General features: G+C 43.8%; 1 protein-coding gene across 14 annotated transcripts in view; it reads right to left on the bottom strand.

Annotated features, from left to right (window-relative positions):
- The window catches only part of myo9aa (myosin IXAa), a 92,117-nt gene that overhangs the window by 57,265 nt on the left and 11,162 nt on the right, over positions 1-23,690 (bottom strand). For 13 of the 14 annotated variants that reach the window (XM_046393647.1, XM_046393682.1, XM_046393673.1 and 10 more), the window contains exon 2: positions 12,501-13,472. In XM_046393647.1, the coding sequence (XP_046249603.1) occupies positions 12,501-13,385 (885 nt within the window). In that variant the 5' untranslated portion in view covers positions 13,386-13,472. Of the gene's footprint in view, positions 1-12,500; positions 13,473-22,626; positions 22,894-23,690 lie in introns of those variants that run through there. The other variant, XM_046393665.1, reaches the window with a different exon arrangement.

Here is a 23,690-nt window from a genome sequence, read left to right as displayed (position 1 = left end):
GGAGATGATGGGTTGAGCCCAGGAATTGTAGGTTTCAGTGGAAGCTCATGTAAAAACTCCAACACTTTGCACCGCACACTCACATAACTTCTGTGGATCTACAGAGTGGTGACAGATTTCTGGGCTTTGTCGAGAAACTTTAATCCAGTCTAACTGCAACTGTGCATGCGAATATCGGTAGGAGTGCAAAGATAGAGTGTAAAGTTTTGTCAGCCTGAGCGCCTTACACTCAACACTCAGTATAATGATACGTGCCATCATTTCCTGCACGCAAGATTGCTGCGTCAGCCGTAATTCCACACAGCCGCAAAGAAAACGAGTCCCCCTCAGCACTAACTAGATACACTCAAAATAAAAACAGTCCAGACATCAGCAAGAACGAGAGGAAATACGGGAGGCGCAGAATGAAGCTTCCCAAATCTGGCCACCATACAGTGAAGTGGAATGTAATAGTGAGTGGGAGTGACGTCCTGGAAAACATGGGGACGGTCTGGACAAAGGGAGAGTCAGGAAAAGAGTGGAAGAGTGAGGCGATCAACTACACAGAGACGCCTACAGGCCCTAAAAGTTGCACACAGCACATGGCGAGTTTCATTCATCCTCTAAGGGCGAATGAAAACCTGAAAACCGAAACGATTAGTCAGCCAGTCTGGTAATCAGTTCATTTCATTTCATTTCAAGCAGAAATGCCAAATAATCCGTTTCCAGACTAGGATCCGCCTCTGTACCTCTTGCTAATTGCTACTGAAGTGTGAACGGCAGACAGATTCAAGGATGCGTTTCCTAACTTGAAGTGATCATCACTGAATCATTCAATGCACTGTGTTTGGAAGTGAGACAGTGATTACTCTGGTGTGCTTTGTCATTGTATTCTGCATCATTAGTTCAGAGCGTAGCTTCACTCCCAAAAACTGTTCACAGTTTCTGATCATTTTGATCAATATTTAACAATTAGATACATCAAACCTGTGACATTATGTCCTCATTCTGTACCTGTATCTTCTGTACACGCTGACTAATTTCTCCATTAATTGATTAATCAGTTGGCCAATAGAATGTCAGAAAAACAACAACAAAAGCCAAAGGCAACAACTTCAGTGTCAAAGATATTCAACCTCATGTCATATCAGAAAAAGACAAGCAGCAAATCTGCACAACTGAGAAGCTTAAACTGAGGAATAAAAAGCAAGGGAGTCAATGACTGGGGCATCAGAAACTTTGTGTAATTAGAGGAATGAACCACAACAGGGTAAATATACATCCGCGTTTTCCTTTCTCACACTGCTGTTATGGCCTGTAACAAAACCCCTAATGAACACAAATTATGAAACTTGATATTCAACACTGAAAACACTAACAAAAATGCAGAGCGTTCCAAGCTAAAAGCTGCATACCGACGGTAAAAAACAGACATCTAAGCTTGCCGCCTGAACTCCGTCAGAAAGAAAACGGGCTACAGGCGTTACACTGCAGGGCAGAGAGGATCACTCAGCCCCTGAAATACAAACCTCTCACTCTCTTCAGGTATTTAACGCCAACAGTGCAAAGCTGTGGCTAATTGTTATTACAGATCATTCACTGCTGGGCTGAGCCTCGGTTTTCCCGTGTTAACACAGCGAGCCGAATGCACACAGGATGAGAGCAGATGACTGCAGCACAAGAGAAAAACAAGGGGGGTCGATCACGTGTTAAGACAGAACAGTTTCTGCTGAAATGCTGCAGGACATTAGAGACAACAATGCATGGTTATGATTCCACCATTCATACAAAAAGGATACAGCAGTTCATCAAATTAAAAATCATGAGCGGACTTGACAGATGAAAGAATCGGGCCCTGCTGCATTCCTAATCTGAAATCTTCCATATGATCTCACTGCGCAATAAAATATTTTCATGCTAGTTCTGAGACGAATCGCTTTGAGGCTGCCAGCCGCCATTTAACTTGTCTTGGCAAGTTTGTAAACATGTGCCTCAACTCTGAGACGCCATCCACCAACTTTCTATGAATAAATCTGGGTTGTGTACCCAACACTGTCAGCACTGTTTGAGTTTCAGCTGCTTGTGCACTTGGTAATGGAGATCAACGATTTTATTTATGATCTCACTGAGGAATACCAGTGAGGACAAAGTACCACCTGTGATGCATGAGGAGGACAGGCATGATGGAAGAAAACTAGAATTTCCTTGATTGAAGTTGAATTTGTCTACTTTCAGGTCGGGTTTTGTTGGATCTGCTGAACAGAACACCCTCATATCATCATAAACAGATGCTACATGTCCATCAGTTAGTGAGCAACATTATCATTATGATTTAGAGCCATATGTCCTATAACTTCAGATGAGAGATGAATCCTTGGGTGTGTGTGTGTGTGTGCACACTGCAGCCTGTGTGCTGTGACCTCGCCGTCATTAGCCAACACCCATGAGGTCATATGAGCAAAGCCCCGTCCACAAAGCTTGCCGTGTTGGAGCAAAGTCGGAACAGGTGGTCTTATCAGCAACACGCCCATATGTAGGCCACATGTCAAGTATTAGCTGGGCGGCGCTAAGCTAACACTGTGCTACACAGCGCCGAGAGAGACGGTGCAGGCAGGTGAAGAGAGTGACTTAGCACAATCAATACACTAAAGCCAAGCCACGTGGTCGGGACAATAAGGAGGTCAATCCAATTAGTCAGATCTGAGAGACACACAAACATCAGAACTCTGTCCAATCCCGTGCCAGTCTAAGAATATTCATCGTCCTCCTCCTCCTCTTCTGTTTTACCACACACACAAATGTCTTAAACTGCAGTCAGACACACGTCTTTAAATAGCCGAAAAACATAAATAAAGGGAAATGCTACAATGTTGTGCTGCCCCACTGTTAGACTACACCAGACTTCAGTTCAGTTCAGCTGGCAAATGTTGTACTTTAAAAAGGTGCTCTGTGGTGTTTCCTCGTAAACAAACAGTCATGTTTACATTTTGTCTAAACATATTAAATCCATTTTCTTCAGAATAAAACACATTTTATTTTAATATTTGAAATTTGCCGTGCTGATATCAGCTGGAAGTTTTCTTCCTCTGTGCCCTCTTTTTGCTGCCGCATCACTGCCAGCAATATGCAACCAGTGGAAAAGGCTGAAAGATTTCATGCAACTTCAATACAACACACATTTGGATTAGCTGTCACCACAGTGACAGGGATGTGTGTCACATCACCCGCTTGGATGTATGCGTACTCGTGTACATGCTAAAGGGGCATGAGATCATCCAAATATGGCACAAACAAGGCTATTTGTATGTTTGTCCATTTGTTGACCTCTTTTATTTATTGACAGGCCGCTCTGGTGGTTGAAGAGACGTCATATAAAAGCAAAACCTCAGCACAGTTGATTGACTGCTGACTGTAGCTCAGGGTCAGTGTTTATGTAACAGAAGCAGCGATGTCTGGAAGATGGCGGCCCGCGGAAGCTTTATGACAGAGGAGAAGCACATCTCCACTCTCACTGATCGTCCCGCGACGCCTTTTCAGAGTCATTGTCCTGCACAGTTAACGAGTTGCTCACACTACCACAGGCAACTTTCCCAGAGCACAGCGTTTTATTCTTAGCGTGGCTGTGACGCTTATCTTCTCGCTGGGATGGACCAGTGGAGATAGACAAACTGCTATTGTAGTTATGGGCCAACAGAGGAAGAGAGGAACAGCGGGACAGAGGCATAAGGAAGATGATAATGGCTCCCCGTAATTGCTTTTCATTTCCTGCAGTGATAGCTTATCAGGGGTACAAAAGTCAAATCTTATCTTTGCTAAAACTTTCAAGTACATTCAAGGGAGGACCACCTGCCGTTTACAGAGCAGTTAATCTAACTCTCCTCAGCTCGGCACCAACAAATCCGAAACAAAGCACAGGAAAATATACAGCGCAGCACGTGGGCGGTCGGGATGCACTTTCCATGAGCGGCTTGCTGCTGTGCGACATCCCTCGTGTTTTCTGCTCCCTTCCAGATGTGTGCACTTTCCACACTGGGTTTTATTATTACACCACATCTGGACAATGTGGGGAGCGCAGGGAGACCAGAAACTACACACCACATACGAACCTCGCAGCACAGAGGTCACCTGTGGGGATTTATGTAACCCAAGCGAGGAGTGGAGGGCTTACGCAACGGGCTTCACTGATACTCCAAATCATGAGGACGGAAAACCTGCTGGGGGGATCAGACTGTGAGTGTTTAACTGTTTAACGGTTGTTGGTGTCTCAGAGTTTGATCGTATTGTCATCTCTGGGTTTTTAGGAGAAGTTAAATATAATTAAAAACTTTACGTGTCCTTCAGAATTAGAAAATGCTTTAATATGAGACTGCAAAGTGTGAAGCAGCATCAAAAGGCCCATTTGGAGGACAGCAGAGGGAAGAGCCGGGACACAACTGAACATCCACGAAGGGCTTTTAAAACATCCGCTCCTAAGGGAGGGAGGATGACTGACTAGAGGCAACATCTGGCCAGCTGCAGATGGACAAGGCAACAGAAGGGAAGAAGAGTGTTTGTAGAGAGCGTTTGGTCACCTAAACTGGGGAGACACAAAAAAAATTCAGAATTTCATTCCTGATTTGAAATTACTTTAAAGTTGCAACTAACAATCATTTTCTTTACCACTTTATCTGCCAGTTCTTTTTTCAGTTATTCAATTAACTGCTTGGTCATAATTTCATCATAAACTCATCATAATTTCCCAAAGTCAAAACTGATATATTTTATGTCCAACCATTAGCACAACATTCCAGTTTATTACGAAAGATGACGAAGAAATTTTGAGAAGCTGAAGCCTCACATAAGAAGCTATTAAAGTGGTTTCCCATTTGTTTTCTGTCAGTCTACTAGCTGCTCTACATGGCTGCATATAAGCTAAAAAGCAAGCAAAAAACAAATTTATAAAAAGGCATCGACAACACAGCTGAGCTCCAGAGTAACTTGTAGAAAGTAAAAAAAAGAGAGCAGGTCCACAGACTGAGCGACTTCATCGACACACTGAATAAAGCCTTCGCTGTCCGTCTTGTTTGCGAGTGACACACTGATGCAGGTGTAGTCAGGGCAGCGGGGCAGCTGGTCGAGTCTGACAGCAAGTGCTGACTGTGGAGTGTGTGTGTGTGTGTGTGTGATGCTGACGAGGCACCTGCAAACTCTGGCACCCCCCCGGCATAAATAAAGAGCCTGTGAGGGGGACACAAGCAGGCACATTGTCGGGATCGGCGGCTGACGACTGACTAGTTGGCTCAGAAAGTGTAAGTGACACACGACACTCAACACAAGAGTCTGCAGACGCTGAAAGAAATGTTACTTTACAAGCCATAAACATCTGCTGATAAAATATTCCTGCACAGATGCAGGGCTGCAAGTAGTGATAATATGAAACATCAAAAGATTATCATCACAGCTTCCCAGGGCTCCTCAAGAGTCTTGTTTTCTCGGTATTTTCTCACTATGTTGGCGCAAAAAAAAAAAGTAACTAAATGAAATGATTAATCCACGAGCAGCTGAGTAATTGCTGATGAATTTTCAGCTAAACGACTAATCAAACAACCTGTTTAAAGTTTCAGTGTCGAATGGAAAACATCATACTCAAGCTATGAACGCACAAGTGAAAATAACTTTTATCACCACTTGACGAGCGGGTTGTGAAAGAACCGACTGGGAGGGTAAAAGTTTAGGTGAAGTCACCATGATCTCTGACCCGTTTGAGACCGACGTGCCTCCACCAAGTCTTTGTTAAAGCTCTGAGTTTGATTACCACCAGAGTGGGAAGCTGTAGCAGCACTACCCTCTGCTTGATGTTGACAAAGCAGGAACAGTATGTGCTCCTCTTCCACAGCCAGCGGTACCAGTCTTTATGTATACACACAAGTTGGAAACAACCTGAAAAGTAACAGCTGGAGTTGCTGGATTTCTTCATCTTACAGCAGAGCAAAATGCCATCGGTTGTAAGACTGGAGACATTACACAGCCTGCGCTGCTGTTAAATGTGACTCCATGAAACTGGCTGTCACTTTGAGATTTTAACAACATGGACCCAAAGGAGCAACGCCTGCTTTAAAGGATCTGAGTGACTGCCTTCATGTGACCGTGACACATCACAGTTGTGGGAATTTATTTGGTTTCAGAAATAAAAACTGCAGTTACTGAGTTCTGTCAGTCCGGTCGACATTTGAGTTTCGTCCAAGATACTCAAACCTCATTTGTCGCCGCAACGTTGCATCCAACAGCGATACACAGTACAGCTAGAGATTGACAGTTTTGATAATTGTTTTTTTAGATTAAGTCACATTGGCCTGTGGAAAACTTTTTTTGTAGAAAAAAAAATTCATTTTTCTTCACAGCTGTGTTATGTTTTACATGGCAAACAATTAATCTTTTAATCCACAAATAAATCGATTAGATCCAGCTCTAATATATTTTGTCTAATTTCATTTGGATTTTTGACTTTTCACTGGTGGCCACATAGCCACAACTCTGACAGCAGTCACAGCTAAAAATACAGCATTTCCTAAAAAGCCACTAATGTTTGTTCCACTGGCTGCTTCCCACCACATGGAAGGTGAATAAAGGGCAGAGTGATTCACTGGTTTCCTGACGCACACTTGTATGAGTCTGATTAATGACAGTTATGAGGGTTTCAGAGATCAGAGGAAGGACATGGTCATCTGGATGAGTTAAGGAGCATAAGTCATCAAGCGGTTTGAGTAATCTATCGATCTTCATTGTTTTATACACTCAAACGTGACGAAAGGCGGCGCAGGTGAACTAAGAGGTTTCTGCTGTCAAACTCGAATCTGAGAAAAAGAACAAAAAAACCAAAGGTGTTGTGTAGTTCACTCGACATGTTTAGATAAAGACAAGCGTTTTCTTGTTCAGCATTTCTGTTTTTTGGAGCCTCGGCGAACATTTCCCATCAGCCCTGACTGATCCATCACGGCTTGAGAGAAGCAAACTGAACAGTGAAGATATTTTTAGACAACAGAGATTAAAGCTAAAAGGTTGGGGGAAATTACTTTGGGGAGTTTCATGTGGTGAATCTTCTGAGCTGTAGTAGTTTGAGTGTTCTGGAAGGTGTCAGCTTCCAGTGTGAGTGCTGGGGTGGATGCTGATTCGCCTTTGAATATGAAATGAACTTCCTTTTTCCAGTCTTTTTCAGACAGTGCAAAGAAATAAGTTATAAATGAGAGGCCGAATGTCGTACAGAACTTTCAGTGGAACAGAAGCCAGCCTATCCGCAACCACAGTTTGGTTGTGGTTTGTGTCTTTGTGTTTTACCTCGCGTTTAGCCTTGCTGGCCATCATAGGAACGACCCCCCCCCCCCCCAAAAAAACAACCTGAAACATCTCAAGTCGCTTGTGCAACTTACTACTGTGTGTTTTTACTCGATAATATTCATGTCTTTACAGCACAAGCACAGATAACCTGGCACTTTGAATGTTACTCAGCCAGTGAATGAAGCCTACAGGCCAAACCCGTTTTGTAAGAATTCAGACTGGCCAGCGTTACACTCTTTACCCTGGATTCACCTCAATAAAACACACACAGCTCTGTAACTTTACACTCAACCCGAAAGGACACTGTACGTGAACGGCGCTCAATCATTCCCCGTCTCTCTCAGCCAGGCTTTCTTTCCACCACAGCCTGAGGAAAACAACACTGTCAGGGCACAGTAAATCTCGCCCGACTCCACCCAGTCGGGGAGATCCCGTAATACACATTTATCGTACTCAGTATTAGTGGGGGCTCTGGAGGAGATGGTATTAAATGTTTGTGTGTGCGCGTGTGTGTGTCTGTGCGTTTCTGTGTGAACTGAGGTAGCAGTGAAGGAGATGCAGGGAGGTGAAACTGCTGACCTGGGTTGACTCGCACACTGGGAGTGTTTCTGTTGGCAGGAAACGTGGAGGAGCACAGCGGGAGCTCCAGCGCTCAACGGGCCAACGAGCTCTGCAGGTCCTTCACGTGCACAAAATATGAAAACTAAACTTTAAAGCTGCACTTATAGATCTTTAGCCATCACAGGGCAGGGAAACATCAAAACAAGCTGATACAAACACAGCCATCAAATACGGCTCGTACAGCTGCGATGCTGGTTGCATGATCAATATCCAACATTAACTCTCCTTTACGTTCTGTGTTGGTCTCCACCAACCAGCTCTGGCTGTCTGCTTTCTGATGTTGGCATACAGATGGGCTCGGAGCATTTTAAATAGAAACAGATGTCCACAGGAGTTGATGAGAACATTTACGACACGACTTACAATAAATTTGTAAGTCAAACGAGCAAAATAAAGAATTGAAAGAAGATGAACATTTCCACACGGTTGGAGAATTGAGCATTAATTCTGGGACTGTGATTAGCTGTTTATCAACTACCCTACAGCTCGGGGCGTGCTGAAGCACTCCTGAAACACCCCGCCAACACAAACCCCTTTGGCTGTGCTCCTGCACTAATGCCCTGTGACACCCCTCTCTGGTCTCGGAAAGCCGATCCTGATGATGCACTGTCAGAGCGAGCAGTGTGAGGTAATCCCATACTCAGCCTCTTGACCCAGGGGACAACAGAAGACAGCTGAGCTCATATTAAGCTGTCACTTTGCTCACATGTAAAAACAAATGACCGTACTTCCTGTGAGCAGTCTTCTGTTTTCATCAGTGTCAAAAACAACGATGAGCCACAACCCCTTCCTTCTTAAAACAGTGTCTCGTGTTGGCACCATAAATTACGTGAGCCCAAATCCTGATTTGATCCTGTAATAAATCAGGGTATTTTTTCCTTTAATATGCATTTTTTTGCCTTTATTTTCAATAGCAGACACAGCACAGATATACAGGAAATGGGGGGAGAAAAGGGTATGACATGCAAAACAAGATCTGGAAGTAGCAGTTATGTCGACCATTAGGCTTCCCAGGCCGCCCCATCCTGCTGCATCTGAAGCTTAACATAGCTACTCAGGACATTCATTCCCAGACTGCGCTTTCAATCATTCTTAAATGTCAGGTAGCCACCTGAAACCTTGACAGGCTGACATCTGGATTCCAACACCTGAGCGGATGATGACTGGTTAGCACAAGAAAAGTACAAATAAGTAAACAAATAAAGTACACTAAGGATCCGTCTCCAAACCATCCAGGATACATTTTTCATCCAATACTCTTTAATCCAACAGTTGTCTGGTCTTTGTCACTTAATGCTAAAAAAAAAAAAAAACAGGGAAAAGGTAAACTAATATGTGGGCGAACTCAGCAGTCGTGTCTCAAACACAAGCCACGCAGTGTTCTGAACAAACCTATCATTACTGATGAACACTGTTGGACAAATGGAGATCAGGCCGGGGAAACATACAGCAAATGGGCCTGAATGGCAATCCTCCAGTAACAGCTTGGACAACTGCCTCTCATCTACTGCAACATAAAGTAGTAAAGTCTGTCTTTTATATTAATGTTGCTGCATTAGTGGGAGTGAGTCGAAACGTCCTACATGCCATGTTACCACGTTGTCCCCAAGACAAAGTTTTCGTAATACAGTAAATTCCAACGTGCGAATATGCAGTCAGAGGAATTTATGGCGTCATGTCAGTTTCAGTCATATCTGGCACAAGACGGTAAACAAGGTCAGGAATGACAGATAGCAGATAAGAGCTAAATCAACATTAGGTGAAGTATTTGTCATATTTCACATATGCTTGTATTCATCTTCCTCCAGGGTCAACTGAAGTCCAAAGTCAGTTCAGTCCCCTTCAAACTCAAACTGAAACATCTCTAATAACCTAAAATTAAGTATAATAAGCATGTTCAACCAGAGCGCTGTGACTCGGCGTGCCCGTACCGTCTCTGTTTTCATCTGCTTGAAGCAGAGTTTTATTAATTGAAGCACTTGAGCGACAGGGCTTGTCAGGATCTTAACACATAGCTGCAGCTGTTGGCTGGTTTCCAAAAGGACCAAAACCTCTTGTAAGTAATATCCTCTATCAGAAAAAGGAAAAAAAAAAGAAGCCCTCTCTCTATATGCTTCAGGCCTCGGGGTGAGTTTGCCCTGTGACTGACAGTCGGCACAAAACGTCTGTCTGCATTGCTTTGCTTCGTCTTGTTTAACTTCAGGGTCCTGGTCTTCCATATCAGTCATTTCTGAATGATGAACCGGCTCGGTCACTAATACGTGGAAATATTAAATGTCATGAGGAGCATATGAACTGAGCATGAACAGAGGGATTGTGGATGGAGCCCAGGGTGGATTGTTTCTTAAAAAAGCTTGAGTCTCACCTTATCTTCCATTCACACCACGAGTATGAAATCTAACCAGCCACCTGGGTTAGAGGTTAGAGGTTTTCTTCTGTTTTATGAGTAAAAGCCTCTCTGGACTGGCTCGGATTAAACCCATCTAAAACATTAACTACAGAGGCAGCCTCGCGTCTTTCTCTACACCCCCAGATTTTCAGTCTTAACATCCCTTGAGGCTTTAGATAACTTTGTCTCCTCAAGACCTGTAAACAGACTCTGATGCGTAAAACCAAAGTTCCACTTTAAGCTAACAGAGGCACACCTTTTGAAACCAGTGGCCCATGTTAGAGGTCAAGGATGAATTCAAAGCTCTTTACATTAAGATGAGAGAACATTAACTCAACAGTTTTTTTTTCTACTGTCGCCATGACATTGAACTTCTTATTTGTGATAAAAATCCTGTGATGAAACGTACACACACACACATCTAAAAGGAAATGAAGAAACAGAAACCCACAGAATATATTAAAAAAAAGAAAATCCTCCAGCGCTGCTTCAGCTACTCTCCTGAATGACGAGCTATGAGGAAATGAAGATAAAGTACTCCTATGAGGTAATGCTGGCTGCTGTTCCTCCCCTCCTCTCATCTGTCTGTCTACGCAGTAGCACCGCAGCTCCAGTCTTGGCATAAATCACCAGCGGGCAGATACGCAATCTTACTGTGCAAACAATTAAAGGCTGCTCCTCTGCACTCGGAGCTACTCACTCGTGTTGCTGAGTTGAGGATTAAGCCAAAATGCTTACACATTAACCCCGACGGACACACCATTGAATGGCATTCCTGAGAACCATGTTTGCTAAACCAAAGGAAATAAAACGGCATGCTCAGCTACTTGTTGCAAAGGTTGTTGTCTTTGCTGGCTACCTTTGAACTTGGCTTCAAAGCTGCCATTCTCAACTGGATATTAACTGAAGAACACTGGCAGAATTTTTTATTTTATCACATGGGGAGGAACAGAAATGATTTTTTTGGACTTTAAGAAACAATTTAAATCTGACATCCCCTCTGGAATAAAGGTCATATACACAAGATACCTTCAATTATTTGTCTTGCAGATACTGTACACATTTGTACAGACCTGGCTGACTATACAGAGGTGACGAAATACCTAAAGAAATGTATGCATTTCTGACTGCACTGCCCTGCTCTTTGTAAGTGAATCAAGTGCAAACAGCTGCTGGTCAGGTGATGTGAAAGATACAACCTCTTAAAAAATACAACAACACTCTTGACAAACAACCTGCATTTGCCTTCCTGACTAGCAGCATTGTGCCTACAGTCGAGGGGTGTTACGTAACCTTCAGGAATCCAGTCGATGCCGAAGACAAATGAGAAAACAATGTGCTGTTGTGAACTTTTCACAGACTCTTTACCGGGGTGCATTAAAGTGACAGGTTCCCTGAAGAAGAAAAATGAATATGAGTGGAATGTCTTGAGTGATATGAAAACAACCAGCTTCCTGTCACAGCCTCTGGCCGGACCTCAACAAGCCTATACCTTGAGAAAATCTTTCCATGGTGATGGAAAAAAATTGGCTGTAATCACAAAAACAAGAGCCTACAACTGTCAACACTGATAGGCCACCGGCTGCATACTGATAGAGACCTCCTCTGTGTGCCACATAATCCGCACACAGCTGGACTGAAAGTGCAGCAAACGTCTGTATGGGGGCAGACACGACTCGGGGCCAACCATAGAGACAGTTGTGGCTACACACTGTTGTGTAACTAATGTTAAAAGCTGCAGTGTGTTAGCAGGAATAAATATACACAGGCAAACTGCAGAAACAAGGACATCCAGAATGCAATAGTTATTAGGTTTTTGTGACAGATTTGAATCAAGAGTGAGGGACTCCCAACATAAAACTTACTTTTCTGATGAAATCGATTAAAAGCATGTGCTCATGACTTTATGACTTCCAATCAAGGTCAAGTCCTAAAGTCCCAATCAAGTCACAACTGGTAACTTGCAAGGTAAAAATCTGTGAAGACTTACTGTTGCAAGATATTGGTCAAGTTTTTTGCTTTCATTCATGTCTCGCCTTTTGGGAATCAAGTCTCAAGTCATCCAAATTCTCACAGCAGTCAAGTCCAAAGACCGCATTAACTTGGGTCTGACCCAAGGCCAAGTCTTTAGTCTCAGGTACTTTGCTATCAGCAGAGCACGTTTTACTGAAACAAAAATGCAAGTGTTTCTGCTTACCTCAAGTACTGGCCCCGCCCCCAAGATTATCTGCTCCACTCCGCTGGCAAAACCCTTCTGGCTGAGAGCCGTCAGATGATGAATGAGAAAGTTCGTGCTTTGCGTCTTCCCAGAGCCACTCTCCCCAGATATAACAATGCACTGGTTTCTCTCTCTCTGCAGCATGGCGTGGTAAGCCACATCTGCCACAGCATAAATATGTGGCTCCAAATCTCCCAGTGTATGATTATCATACATCTTCACATACTTGGGGTTGTAGATGGGCAGGAACTTGAACGGGTTAATGACGATGAGGATGCTCCCAACGTAAGTGTAGATCTTTTCCTGGCGGAAGCGCGAGCGCAGGTTGTCCAGCAGCGAGCGCTCGTTGAGCTCCGGCAGGTGGCATAGATCTGCGTGGTCACCCTGAGAATCAGGTTGTGGAAGCAGTCCACGTTCCACCATGCGCCTGCGCTCCTCTGTGATCTGCAGCCACATCTGGAGGCTGCCACCATAGTGTATGGAGCCATCCAGGTTCTTCTGTCTCAGGAGGAAGCGGTAATCCTCGCCGCCGGACAGCGAGCGGTGCTCGAGTGCCACGCGGGGCCAGAGCATCATCCTCTGCACAGGACAGTCGCTGGGGTTCAGAATCCATTCTTCTCCACCAAACTCCTTCACCTCGGCCAGAACGTAACACTTGGTGCGGTCCAGCTGCAGGCGGTCAATGACACGTTCGATGGCCTCAGCGGCTGTGGTGGTCTTGCGGGCGCTGATTGGGCAGTAGATGGTGCCCTCAGCCAGGGCGCCTGGGTAGATGCGCACGGTGAACTCTGAGTTCTCGAAGCGCTGCCGCCGGCCCAGGGTACCCACTCCACCAATGCCACCAACGCCATCACGAGCACTCATGGCGGAGCAGGAGTTCCCATTAGCAGCAGCCCGGCACTGGCACGTCCTTTACTGGGCTGGAGAGGCCGTCGATTCAAGACATCACCACTGTAAAGCAGACGAGGAAAACAAGATTGATCAGTACCCTGAAGACTCTGATTGGTTGAAACTTCAAAATATCATCGCACATAAAATAGACACAAATCAGACAAAATGAACAAAAAGCACAAGCAAGAATGCGCCTGTATATCCATGATCTGAAACTGTAATAAAGGCAGACTTCTACCAACTATTTGCTTTATCTAAAACCAGCCCACAGCCTTCGGCAATCTGGCAGATGATGAAAATTTGTCAGATTGTGACACAAAGACTTCATGTGTTATTACGCAATCTTCCAAAGAAAAATTATTGTGCTGGAACCCAACATGCAGCCTCATAAAGGATAAAGGATAAGTCATTGGGATCTACAGGATTACTATTAACACACATACACAATCCTAAGCACACACATAAGCTCTTGCCAACACTAAGAGAGGCAGCTGCCATCTCCTTTCCCGAATACACAATCAGGCCATTCACAAGTTCTCTCTTTAATACACAGCAGAAGGACATCATGGAGTGAGAGGAGGCTGGAGAGAAAGGGGGGTTGGGGATGGGCTTGATGACTGAGCTGCTGCTCTGTGATTTCTTGACTGTCATCAGGATGGGGACACAAGCAGCTGACAAACTACATCAGAATGAAATGCAAGCTATTTTTGAATTTAAAAAGAACACGGTGCACACAAGCACACAGCAAACAGGCAGAATTTCGCTATTGGCCATCATCACATTTTAAACAATGAGTAATATATTGAGCACAGCGCACCAGCTCCTTGTACCCTGTGTGCATTCTCTGCAGAACACTGTGCAAGCTCTGGCTATCTGGCTAGTGAACGAAGGCCCGTTTTGCTAATAGAGGATGACGATTTGTGATTTGAGTTGAATGCTGATGAGGCAGAAATGATTAAAAGCCACCTTTCAGTCAGATAGAATCTGTCAACCACAGACGAAGCCGATGCATTCGTCCTTTTGTCTAACCCAGACAGCCTTACAGTATTGTGTGTCACCAGTCTGTAAACTTCAATGCATTCGGGGTGTCACTATCTGTCTTCATGTTGCATCCTCTTGGCAAAATGTCACTTAAGTTTCCCCTGTTAAATCGCAGAGTAACGTGTTGCGGCTGCAGAAATCTGTGTTTCTGGCTCTTTTGAAAAGGATTTTTCCTCACGACTGCTGAGCATCTGTACCAAACTGATGGTATGTCTAGAAAATAGCGAGTCTGTTATAATTTCTTACAGCCTTCAGTCTACACAAGTGTTATTTTGTCTAACCGATGATGTGCAATGCAACGTAACTCAGCATGCATCCCTTTGTCCCTTTGTCTTTACAGATCAAAATTCTCACCTAATTTAAAACTTTATGACCAACATAACCACAGCAGGGAAAAAAAAAGCAAAAACAGGAAATGGAATGGGGACACATAAAGCAGGTGCACGGAGCGGATCACAAAGGACTCCAGCAGGGAAATGACACAATGCTGCACTCCCGGTCATTTCCTGTCGCCCCACATCCAAGCTCGCATGCCGTGTGTCGCCTCAGCAACTCCGATATGACCGCGAGCCACACAAACACACAGGACCGCTCCCCTTATCCCACATACAGACACACACCCGCAAGAGACGCAGGAAAACACACACACACACACACACACACACACACACACATCACCTTCTCTGAGCCCAGTCCATACACACACAACCAAATGCAGGAATTAACTCACTGTGACGAACGTTTGTGTGCATGCGTGCGTGTGTGTGTGTGTGTGTGTTCTGAGCACTGAGTTAGGGCCCAGCGCCTGGAACAGATGGTCAGCTCACTGCTTAAAGGATGGGGGGATTTAGGGTTGTGGCAGTGCAGGACAGCACAGGGCCATGCTGGCTGCTTCTCTGTTTACATGCTTCTCTTATCACATGAAGACAATCAACTAATGGACATCTCCTCCAGGAAACCTTCCCAGTCAGAGAACAGTAGCCTGCCTATAACAGCTAACTCCACTGCTATGTTGCTTTGGATTTCCACACAGTGCAGGGTAGTTGGAGGTGATATGAGGGGAATTTAAAGGCAGATCATGATCATGAATGCGATAAGGAATGCAAATTTTAAGCCTTTTTTGAGAAGCATTAATGATTGAAAAATTAAAAAAAAAGAAAAAATTGAATAATAATTACACATAAATCACCTGTCTTTTAAAATAAGCATTCAGGGCACTAAAGGTAAAACCAGGCGCTGTAACTCACAAATACAGATTATTCGGTAGAGAAGCAAGGATGGCAGCCCCGAGCTTTACTGACAGCAGACAAAAAGAGCCGCCTCACTGGGTTTTATTTTATACCTGGTGATAAATATTTGGAGGATCGGTTTTACATGAGATAATATCACAAGGAAGAAATGGTCAAAGAAGCAGCAGCCATAGTGAGCTGGTTATATAAATTCAACAGGTGTTCACATTCTTTTGGATCAGGAAAGATATCAGATGTTAAGATGCTTTTAATTTATTTCATTTCACTTTAACAAGTCGACTGTAGGGACTTTTGGGGATTACCATGAAGGGGGCCATCGTGATGGGGCAGCCAGACGGACTACAGGAGGCCTTCAGTTAGAAAGATCAACGACTTACAGGACAACAAAACGATGAGCATCTTTGAGGAGGTTGCATGACAAGTTTCATCACAATGTGATGAGCACGGCAGTCTTTTCAGGCATTATGAGCTTTTCGTGTGTCGTTCCACGAGTTTTAGACGTGCAGGAAAGAAGGCGCAGGTGACTTTCTTCACATGACCTTTGTTGTCTTAGTCACGTGCCCTACAGCTGCATTTTAGTTAGGATTAGGCATGACACTACATGTTTAGGTTTAGAAATAAGTTCAAATAAGTTTTCATATCTTACATTACGTGAGGTAAGTTAAAAACATTTTGCAAGACCGGTCCGGCACACCTGCTACCTCAGTGTCTCGCTTCCTCGCTTTCTTTACCAGGTGTTCGGACATTTTTTTCTTTCTGACATTCAGTCCTAAAATGAGACAAGAAAAGCAAAAACTGGCACTCATTATGGTTAAATCTCCAACTTGTCATGAAGGCAAGAAATTCTTTTCATCATGTTGTTCATTTTGTATCAAAAACCACTGATGTCCTCAGATCAGGGGTCGGGATGATGAAGCCATCATCCAGTCATCCAAACTGCAGGATAGTGGACAGTCGAGCCACAGAAACCGTCCACACAAACTGAATTATTGTCCAAGGGCCGAACAAAATGTTCCAATAAATGCAACTGTTGTGTCCAAGAGTAAAATATTCTTTCAGATAAAACAGACACTTTTCATTCTCCATGCCTACGTGCTCTGTATCAGCACAGCATCTGGGCTGAAGAAAAAACCTGCCAGTGAGAGGACAAAGATGATACTAAAAACTTTCAGAAAGTGAACATAATAATAACTGCTGCACTTTTTCTTCCACTTAAACAAAGCATCCTGCCCCGTCTCTGCTGGCAAAAGTTTCCTCAGAATGAAAATGCATAAAAACAAAAAGCAACAGCAGAAAATGTTTGAGGCACGACGCGTGGATAAGGTCTGTGTTGTGGGAGAGGAGAAAGCTGCAGTGGCCTCTTCTCGTCTCCTCAAACAACTGAACCACAAACAGGTCCTGAATGGTCAGAGATCTGGAATCACAGTGGAGTAATCTGACCTGGAATCTGTTTGGTGGGATTTTTTTTTTCCCAAGGCAGATCAGGACAGACCTAATCTGATGTGGTGATGTGGTGGAGTAGCAAAGATGGAATTCACACGAAGCGACTTCTGAATAAAACAAACAATACCTGCGTTCTTACTTTGAGCAAGTTAAACTTAGGTCAGATGTTGGGCTTTATCTGTACTTGGATCAGCGGCTTAAAACAGCCTGTAGCATGAACAAAACTCCTCAACAGTGGCCTATTGTATTCAGGAGTAATAAAAGTGTCATCTTCTCGAATACAGTGGATTTAGTCCAGCAACATTTTTTTAACATATGGGCACTTCTTTGTCGTCAACACATCTTTGCAGAGTCCTTTAAAGCACCATCAACCACATGTTTATTCATTTTGTACGCCTGCGATTCGTGGAAGGTTTAAGTACCCAAGGTGCCCGCAAATTTGCATGTTTTATTTACAGATGCTGAACCAAAAGAAAGAAAAGTGGACTCTGCGCGTTCACTGTGCGAACGCTGTCCGTGAGACGCCCGTTTGGAGGTTCCCTCTGACAGGAAACTAAGGAGAGGTTCAAACACGTGAGTCAGACTCCTCAATGGCTGCCATTGTTGCAGAGGATTGAAGGATCAAGTTTGGTCAGCTTTCTCCAATGTGAAGTCATCTTTCTGAAAAGCTGTGTGTGTGTGTGTGTCACTGTCATGAGGACTAAGCTCATGTATTCAAGGCTCATAACGTTGCGGTGGCTTTTTATTGTCCCTTTAGCCACTGGGTATTTGTATTCGTTACACCACATTGTGTGAGTTGGCGCTGGATTGTGAACTGTTACATCTGGCCTTCACTTTTTTATACGTTCAGCTGTGAATCTGACAGTCTTCCTGCTGCCAAATTTAGCCACTATGTTTATTGGCTGCATGTCACAGTCAAGTTACGGCTCAGACCTGGGATTTTATCAGGACCACAGTAATAGCTGATAAGAATAACTCACAGGCAGCATTCACATTTTTCATTATGCATCACCTCCTGTTGACACTGACTGCACACAACTCAACATTCATGTGAAACTGACTGCCTAAACCCTTTCTGTAAACCTGACAATATAAGGTCCATTCAAACAAGAGTATGTTTGTATACATACAAACACATTAAGACAGGACTGTCATCTTGTATTTTCTAGTTTCACAACTGTTTTAAGACATGATTGGCCATAATAATTGTTCTAGTTTACAATTATGATGCACTTTGCCAAGGAGGTCAGTCTGTCTGTCAACACGACAGGCCAAAAAGCTTGAAATGATTTTTATTGAATTTGCTGAAAAACTTGAGCGTGTGCCAAATAATAATTGGTTAGACTGATGACACTATAATCAGTATAAAAACTACAAAAAGGAATTTGATGTCACATGATGGGGATGCTTCTGGATGTAAAAAGTTTTATTGCTGACTGAGTCAGTTGTTCCCCGGCTGCCTTTTATATTTGGAAAGTGATACTCTAACAACAGGGTGTGATTACAAGAGAATGTGCTTAGTTTATTGGTGTCTACCTCTGTGACGTGGGTGAAAGAAGGTGCAAATTATGGCAGTGCATTACAGTGCAGATAAAGACACAGATAAGAGAGCAGCACTACGTTATGCAGCACACACACCACACAGAGACTCATTTCCCTACTTTTAACAGGGCTTCAGTGCCGTCACAAAAGGGGCCCAACCCCTTCTCTGTTACAGGCAGAGGAAATTGCACTCCAGACATAAAACACATACAGCACAGTCGTAAAAACCAACTGTAAAGAGGGGGGGACGTGCACGAGCCGCTCACGAAAAGCAGCACTGAACTCTCTGAAGAATGCGTTTGATTTGTCACACTCAAAGTGATGCAAAGGAAGAAAATCCAACATCTGAGGCATTTCAGCGCCATTTATGACGACATGCTGAGAGCAGCGGTTTGAAGTGGTTCACGTCAGGTCTGAGGGCTGTCACAGCACCTGATTAACTGCCTGAGCCATCATCAACCTGGCTCTCGGCTTGGGTGAATTTCTGGTCATGTTGGGTCTGAGCAGTTCCCAGGCCTGATTCCCCTCCTGGCTACTGTCAAAAGATCCACAACAAACTGCAAACTGTGTCGAAAACAAAGGTCTCAAAAGTCGTTCTCAACTTCGATCATGAGACTCTATAATCAATAGCTTTTGGATGCCAACGCAGCCAATCCAACCAACACGGCTGTGGTCACTGACTTCAGGCCAGTGTGGCAACAATGAAGTCACTTTTTGTTTAACTGAGATGGAACATTTTTTGCCACAATCAAAATGACCATTTTATATTCAGTAATCAACAGGGGAAAAAAAAAAAGTAAATAACAACAATAATATTCTGTGTGTTCCACTTTGCTTTGGCAGGACATATGTGATCATAAAGGCAAACTAAACCGTCTGTCTTTCCCACTCTTTACTGACTGCTGGCTGGGATGTGCAATTTCTTTGTGATTGAGACATTTGCTCATTGTTCTGGCATTTTAGTGCAGATAACTTTGAAAAACCATCTGTAAATCTAGCACAGATGCAGCTTGTTTCCATGCGCTGACTGCACTTTCACATGCGTCCGCTGGACAGATCCACGCAGACCCAGCTGTAGTATGAAAGGAACGGAGGGGTCCGCTGATTGATGTGGCAGTGAACGTGCCATTCGAGCACCAACATGCTCGACAAACACAAACATAAGTGCAGGTCGCCATTCCTTGCCCCCGAAGGTACCAATGTGTAACACAACCCTGCCTCGGCCGGCGTCCCACAGGAATAGTTTCACTATTGATAACAGTTTCCCACTTGTTTGTTCACTGGTTGGTTCAGAAAATGAATCATGAAACTGAGGAGTATTTGCAGCTCATACGTTTGGTCACAGCAGCATTTAAACAGCAAAAGTTTGCAACAAAACCAGTTTATTCTGGCAGAATCAAAGTGCTGAGCGGGTTAAGAAGTGACTGAAACTTTCTGTTGAATGAAATGATCCTGAAAACAAAATGCCCGGGGGGGGGGAATAAATGTCACAGTACAGAGGAAACAGAAAGAAGCTCGGGGAGTTATTGTAGCTGACTAGTGCTAACATGTTCCAGCTGCTGCGTCACTAGTTAGCAGTAGTTTACCAACAAACCGCTTCAAGAACACCTTGACTTTCCCTGAGCTGCTTTCAGGTGGTGACAAAGTCTTATCTATCTCAGTTTTATATCACTGAACTTTGAACTTCCTCAGACAGTTGGCTGGATAAAACAAACAATATGTGGAAGCCTGGAGTCTGGGATGTTTTCATGGGCACCTTCTGAGACTTTACAGATGAAATAAAAAAAATAAAAAAACAAATAGCTGCACCTGCTGAGTCAGCACAACCTGGACAAAAAGCATATGATTTCTTCTGCAGCTCTGTGGACAGCTGAAGACCTAACGTCCAGTCACATCAGCGAGGCTGTCCACCAGTGAAAAGTTGACGGAGGTTAACTTTCCGTCTCGACAGTGTGGTAAATTGACTGTAATGTGAGGATATGGCACAGCAGCCTACTGTAACTTCTCCCTGTATTTAACTCACTGGTGAATGACCATGTTTGACGCTAATTTGGGTCAACGAAAAACGAGGAGAGCCGGATGCCAGCACTGCAGTCAGCGTCTTTAACGTTTCGGTTTTGGGGTTTTGTGAAAATTGCAGTTAATACATGCAAATGCTTCCTCAAAGCTCAGACGTGTAGGCTGAGCTCACTGCTCCAGAGGCTGGGCTTTATTTGTTGGAATGACAGCACCAGTGGATTTGCTAACACAGGAAATATTTTTCTCAGAGTAGCTTAGTACAGCTTTGAACGTCCGAAAGAAGCTCTGCATCTTCGGACGCCTTTATCTGTGGTGAATGCAAGCAGGTGTCCACACGGCGAGCATCTCACTGCGTGAGTTTGGGTCAGTGTGGAAGATTATCACGTGTAAAATAAGAATCTGAGGGGAACCACATTAAGGCGTACTGGCCTCAAAAATCCAGCATCTGTCTGACTGAGATGAAGAGGTCACAAATGATTGGCCTTTTTTGCAACAATAAAAAATACACAAAGCTTCTGACAAGACAAGCCTAAAACCATTAAAGTCGCATTACCTGAAAACAAGTCCATCAATAAACTCGTAATATTCTAGTTCAGCTTGATTTACCACTGATGAACCATGAAGAAGGAATGAGTCAAGGTGAATTTAAGGGAGTGGAGTCTCCCTTCTGAATTAACTGAAGGTCAGAAGGGAGACTTTTTTCTTTGTTTTTTTCCTTTCTCATGTACCGACAGACATACATACATGTTACTCATGTCATACACTCACTCACACGACTCTCAAGTCTCTCTGCTTGTCTCTGCAACTACTAATGACTAGGAAGTGAAGTGTGGGCTGTGGAATATGAGCTCCGACCGAAAAACACTCAGAGAGCCGGCGAGGGTGAGAAAAGAGAGACGGAACTGAGAGGTAAACCGAGACAGAGACGCTCACAAAGACAGAGTGAATTGAGAAAAGGAGGGAGACACGGAGACAGAAAGAGACAGACAGACAGAGAGACAGACAGAGAGAGAGAGAGAGAGACAGAGAGAAGAGGATGTTGGTTTCCTGAAATCTGAGCTGTGGGAAAGTGAGAGCGGAAGAAAGGAAGGAGAGGAATCCTAAAAGCCAACCTGCCTGTTTCTGCAGTGGAACTTGTTATTATAACAGCTTGTTGTCCAACACACAGTTTATTCCGCCATTTGAACAACAACAACAATAACAACGGAGCTGAGAGTTTACCAGCGGTTAAAAAGTCCAACAGATGCTGATGTCTCCCTCCCTTTCTGTCAAAGTTTAGGTTCGGTTTAATGCAAGACAAAAACGGGGATTGCATCACGTCAGAGTAAATGTCGCTGAGCAGCTTCTTTAAGTTTTCATCCAAACACACATTTTAGCTGCCTTTCCTCGAGTTGGGCTTCACACTAGTGATTTGGTTGTGCTTCAGCTCATTTAAGTCACATGTAAACTTATTACTGATCGTTCAACATTTGCTGTTTCCTGCCTCGTAAAACGTCAGGATAAAGTATATTTAACATCGCTGAGTTTTGGGCTGTCAGTTGGACATAAAAAAAGTCATCTTGAGCTGTTTGTACAATTTTCAGGAACTTTCAGGACCTTCAGGAATCCACGGACTGATTGATTTCACAGAAATGAGTGGAAATCTCTAAATGAAGGAGAAATGCATTCAGACTTCTGTTAATGTAAGGCACGCAAAGCAAAAAATAGTTGGGACAAATGCTGAGCATACAGGATTTGTAGCCAAGACAATAAGACTGTAAAAAAAATATTGTTGTGGTCTTTTAAATTCTTGCTCTTTTGCTTTATTTGGCTTATGCTTAAATTCATTGTTTGAGGTTACTTGATGTACCCAAGTCATACAGATGACAAAAAAAAAAAAAAATGACTTCAGGCTTCAGAAAATTCAGGTTCACACTCACCGGTCCAGGAAATCATTAAGGTGAATGAGAAATGAAACCAAACGAGGAAACAGAAATTACGTCGTGTTCTCCTTTAAGTTTCAGGTTACACACACCGACGAGACACCTGAGTCAGTGAGCGAGGCCGGAGCCATGCTGGAACAAGTCCAAACTGTCCACACCGTAATTAAAAAGGCCCGAAGGCCCGTTAGGGTCCGTCTGCGCCCACAGCTGAGGACGACCGCGGCCGGTCGTCGTGAACGCAGCGCTCGGCCTGCACAAACTCCCTCCCGCATTCCACCGGCTGAACACCAACAGGTGACACAACTGATACGAAAATATGACGCTGGAGGAAGAGGTGTGTGTGTGTGTGTGTGTTAAATTAACTTAGCTGTTATTGTTATTGCCTGGAGTGGAGGGAGAGAGCAGAGGAAGGAAATGAATACAGAGTGCAGCAGAAGTTCCAAGGACAACATTGTAAAACAAAAAAAGAAAGAAAGAACAAAACAAAACAAAACACTGTGTGCTCTGATATCTACAGTCTCTGCAACTTCTGCACCAACAGCTTGTGTCCTTTTCAGCTATTTTCACCGACTCCGTATTTTAACGTGACAAGACCTCATGGAAAAGAATTCTGTAGCAAAATGTTTATTAATCCAACCAGTTTCTGCGAAAGCCTTGATGGAAAAAACAAACAGCAATTCCAAAGTACAAGGTTAAGTCAGAAAGCTTCTAAATGACTGGAGGATTAAATCTAATGGACGCTCATAAAAAGCGAACGAGGCTGGAAGAGAACGAGAACATGGATTATTACACAAACTGCTGCAAACACGCACACACACACAGGTTAAAAAGTACTTTCATATTTTCAAGTACAACTTTTAATTAAATTGCAAGCTGTTACCATTCTGCGTTTTAAATTTTTTTTGCTGCCAGCAGAAACTGAACTCTGTTCAAAAGGCGCCGGTCTCGGGAAGGGGGACCGAGTATTGCGTCTCCTTGCGAGGAGCTTCCGCACAGACATTAGAATGAATAGCTGTGGATTTGAAGGTGGAGTGGGGGGGTCCACAGAGAACGCCCATGTG

This window comes from Scatophagus argus, chromosome 1 (genome assembly GCF_020382885.2).
Source record: "Scatophagus argus isolate fScaArg1 chromosome 1, fScaArg1.pri, whole genome shotgun sequence".
NCBI lineage: Eukaryota > Metazoa > Chordata > Actinopteri > Scatophagidae > Scatophagus > Scatophagus argus.
The sequence above is the reverse complement of the archived record's forward strand: the minus strand, read 5'-3'. Positions and strand labels throughout refer to the sequence as shown.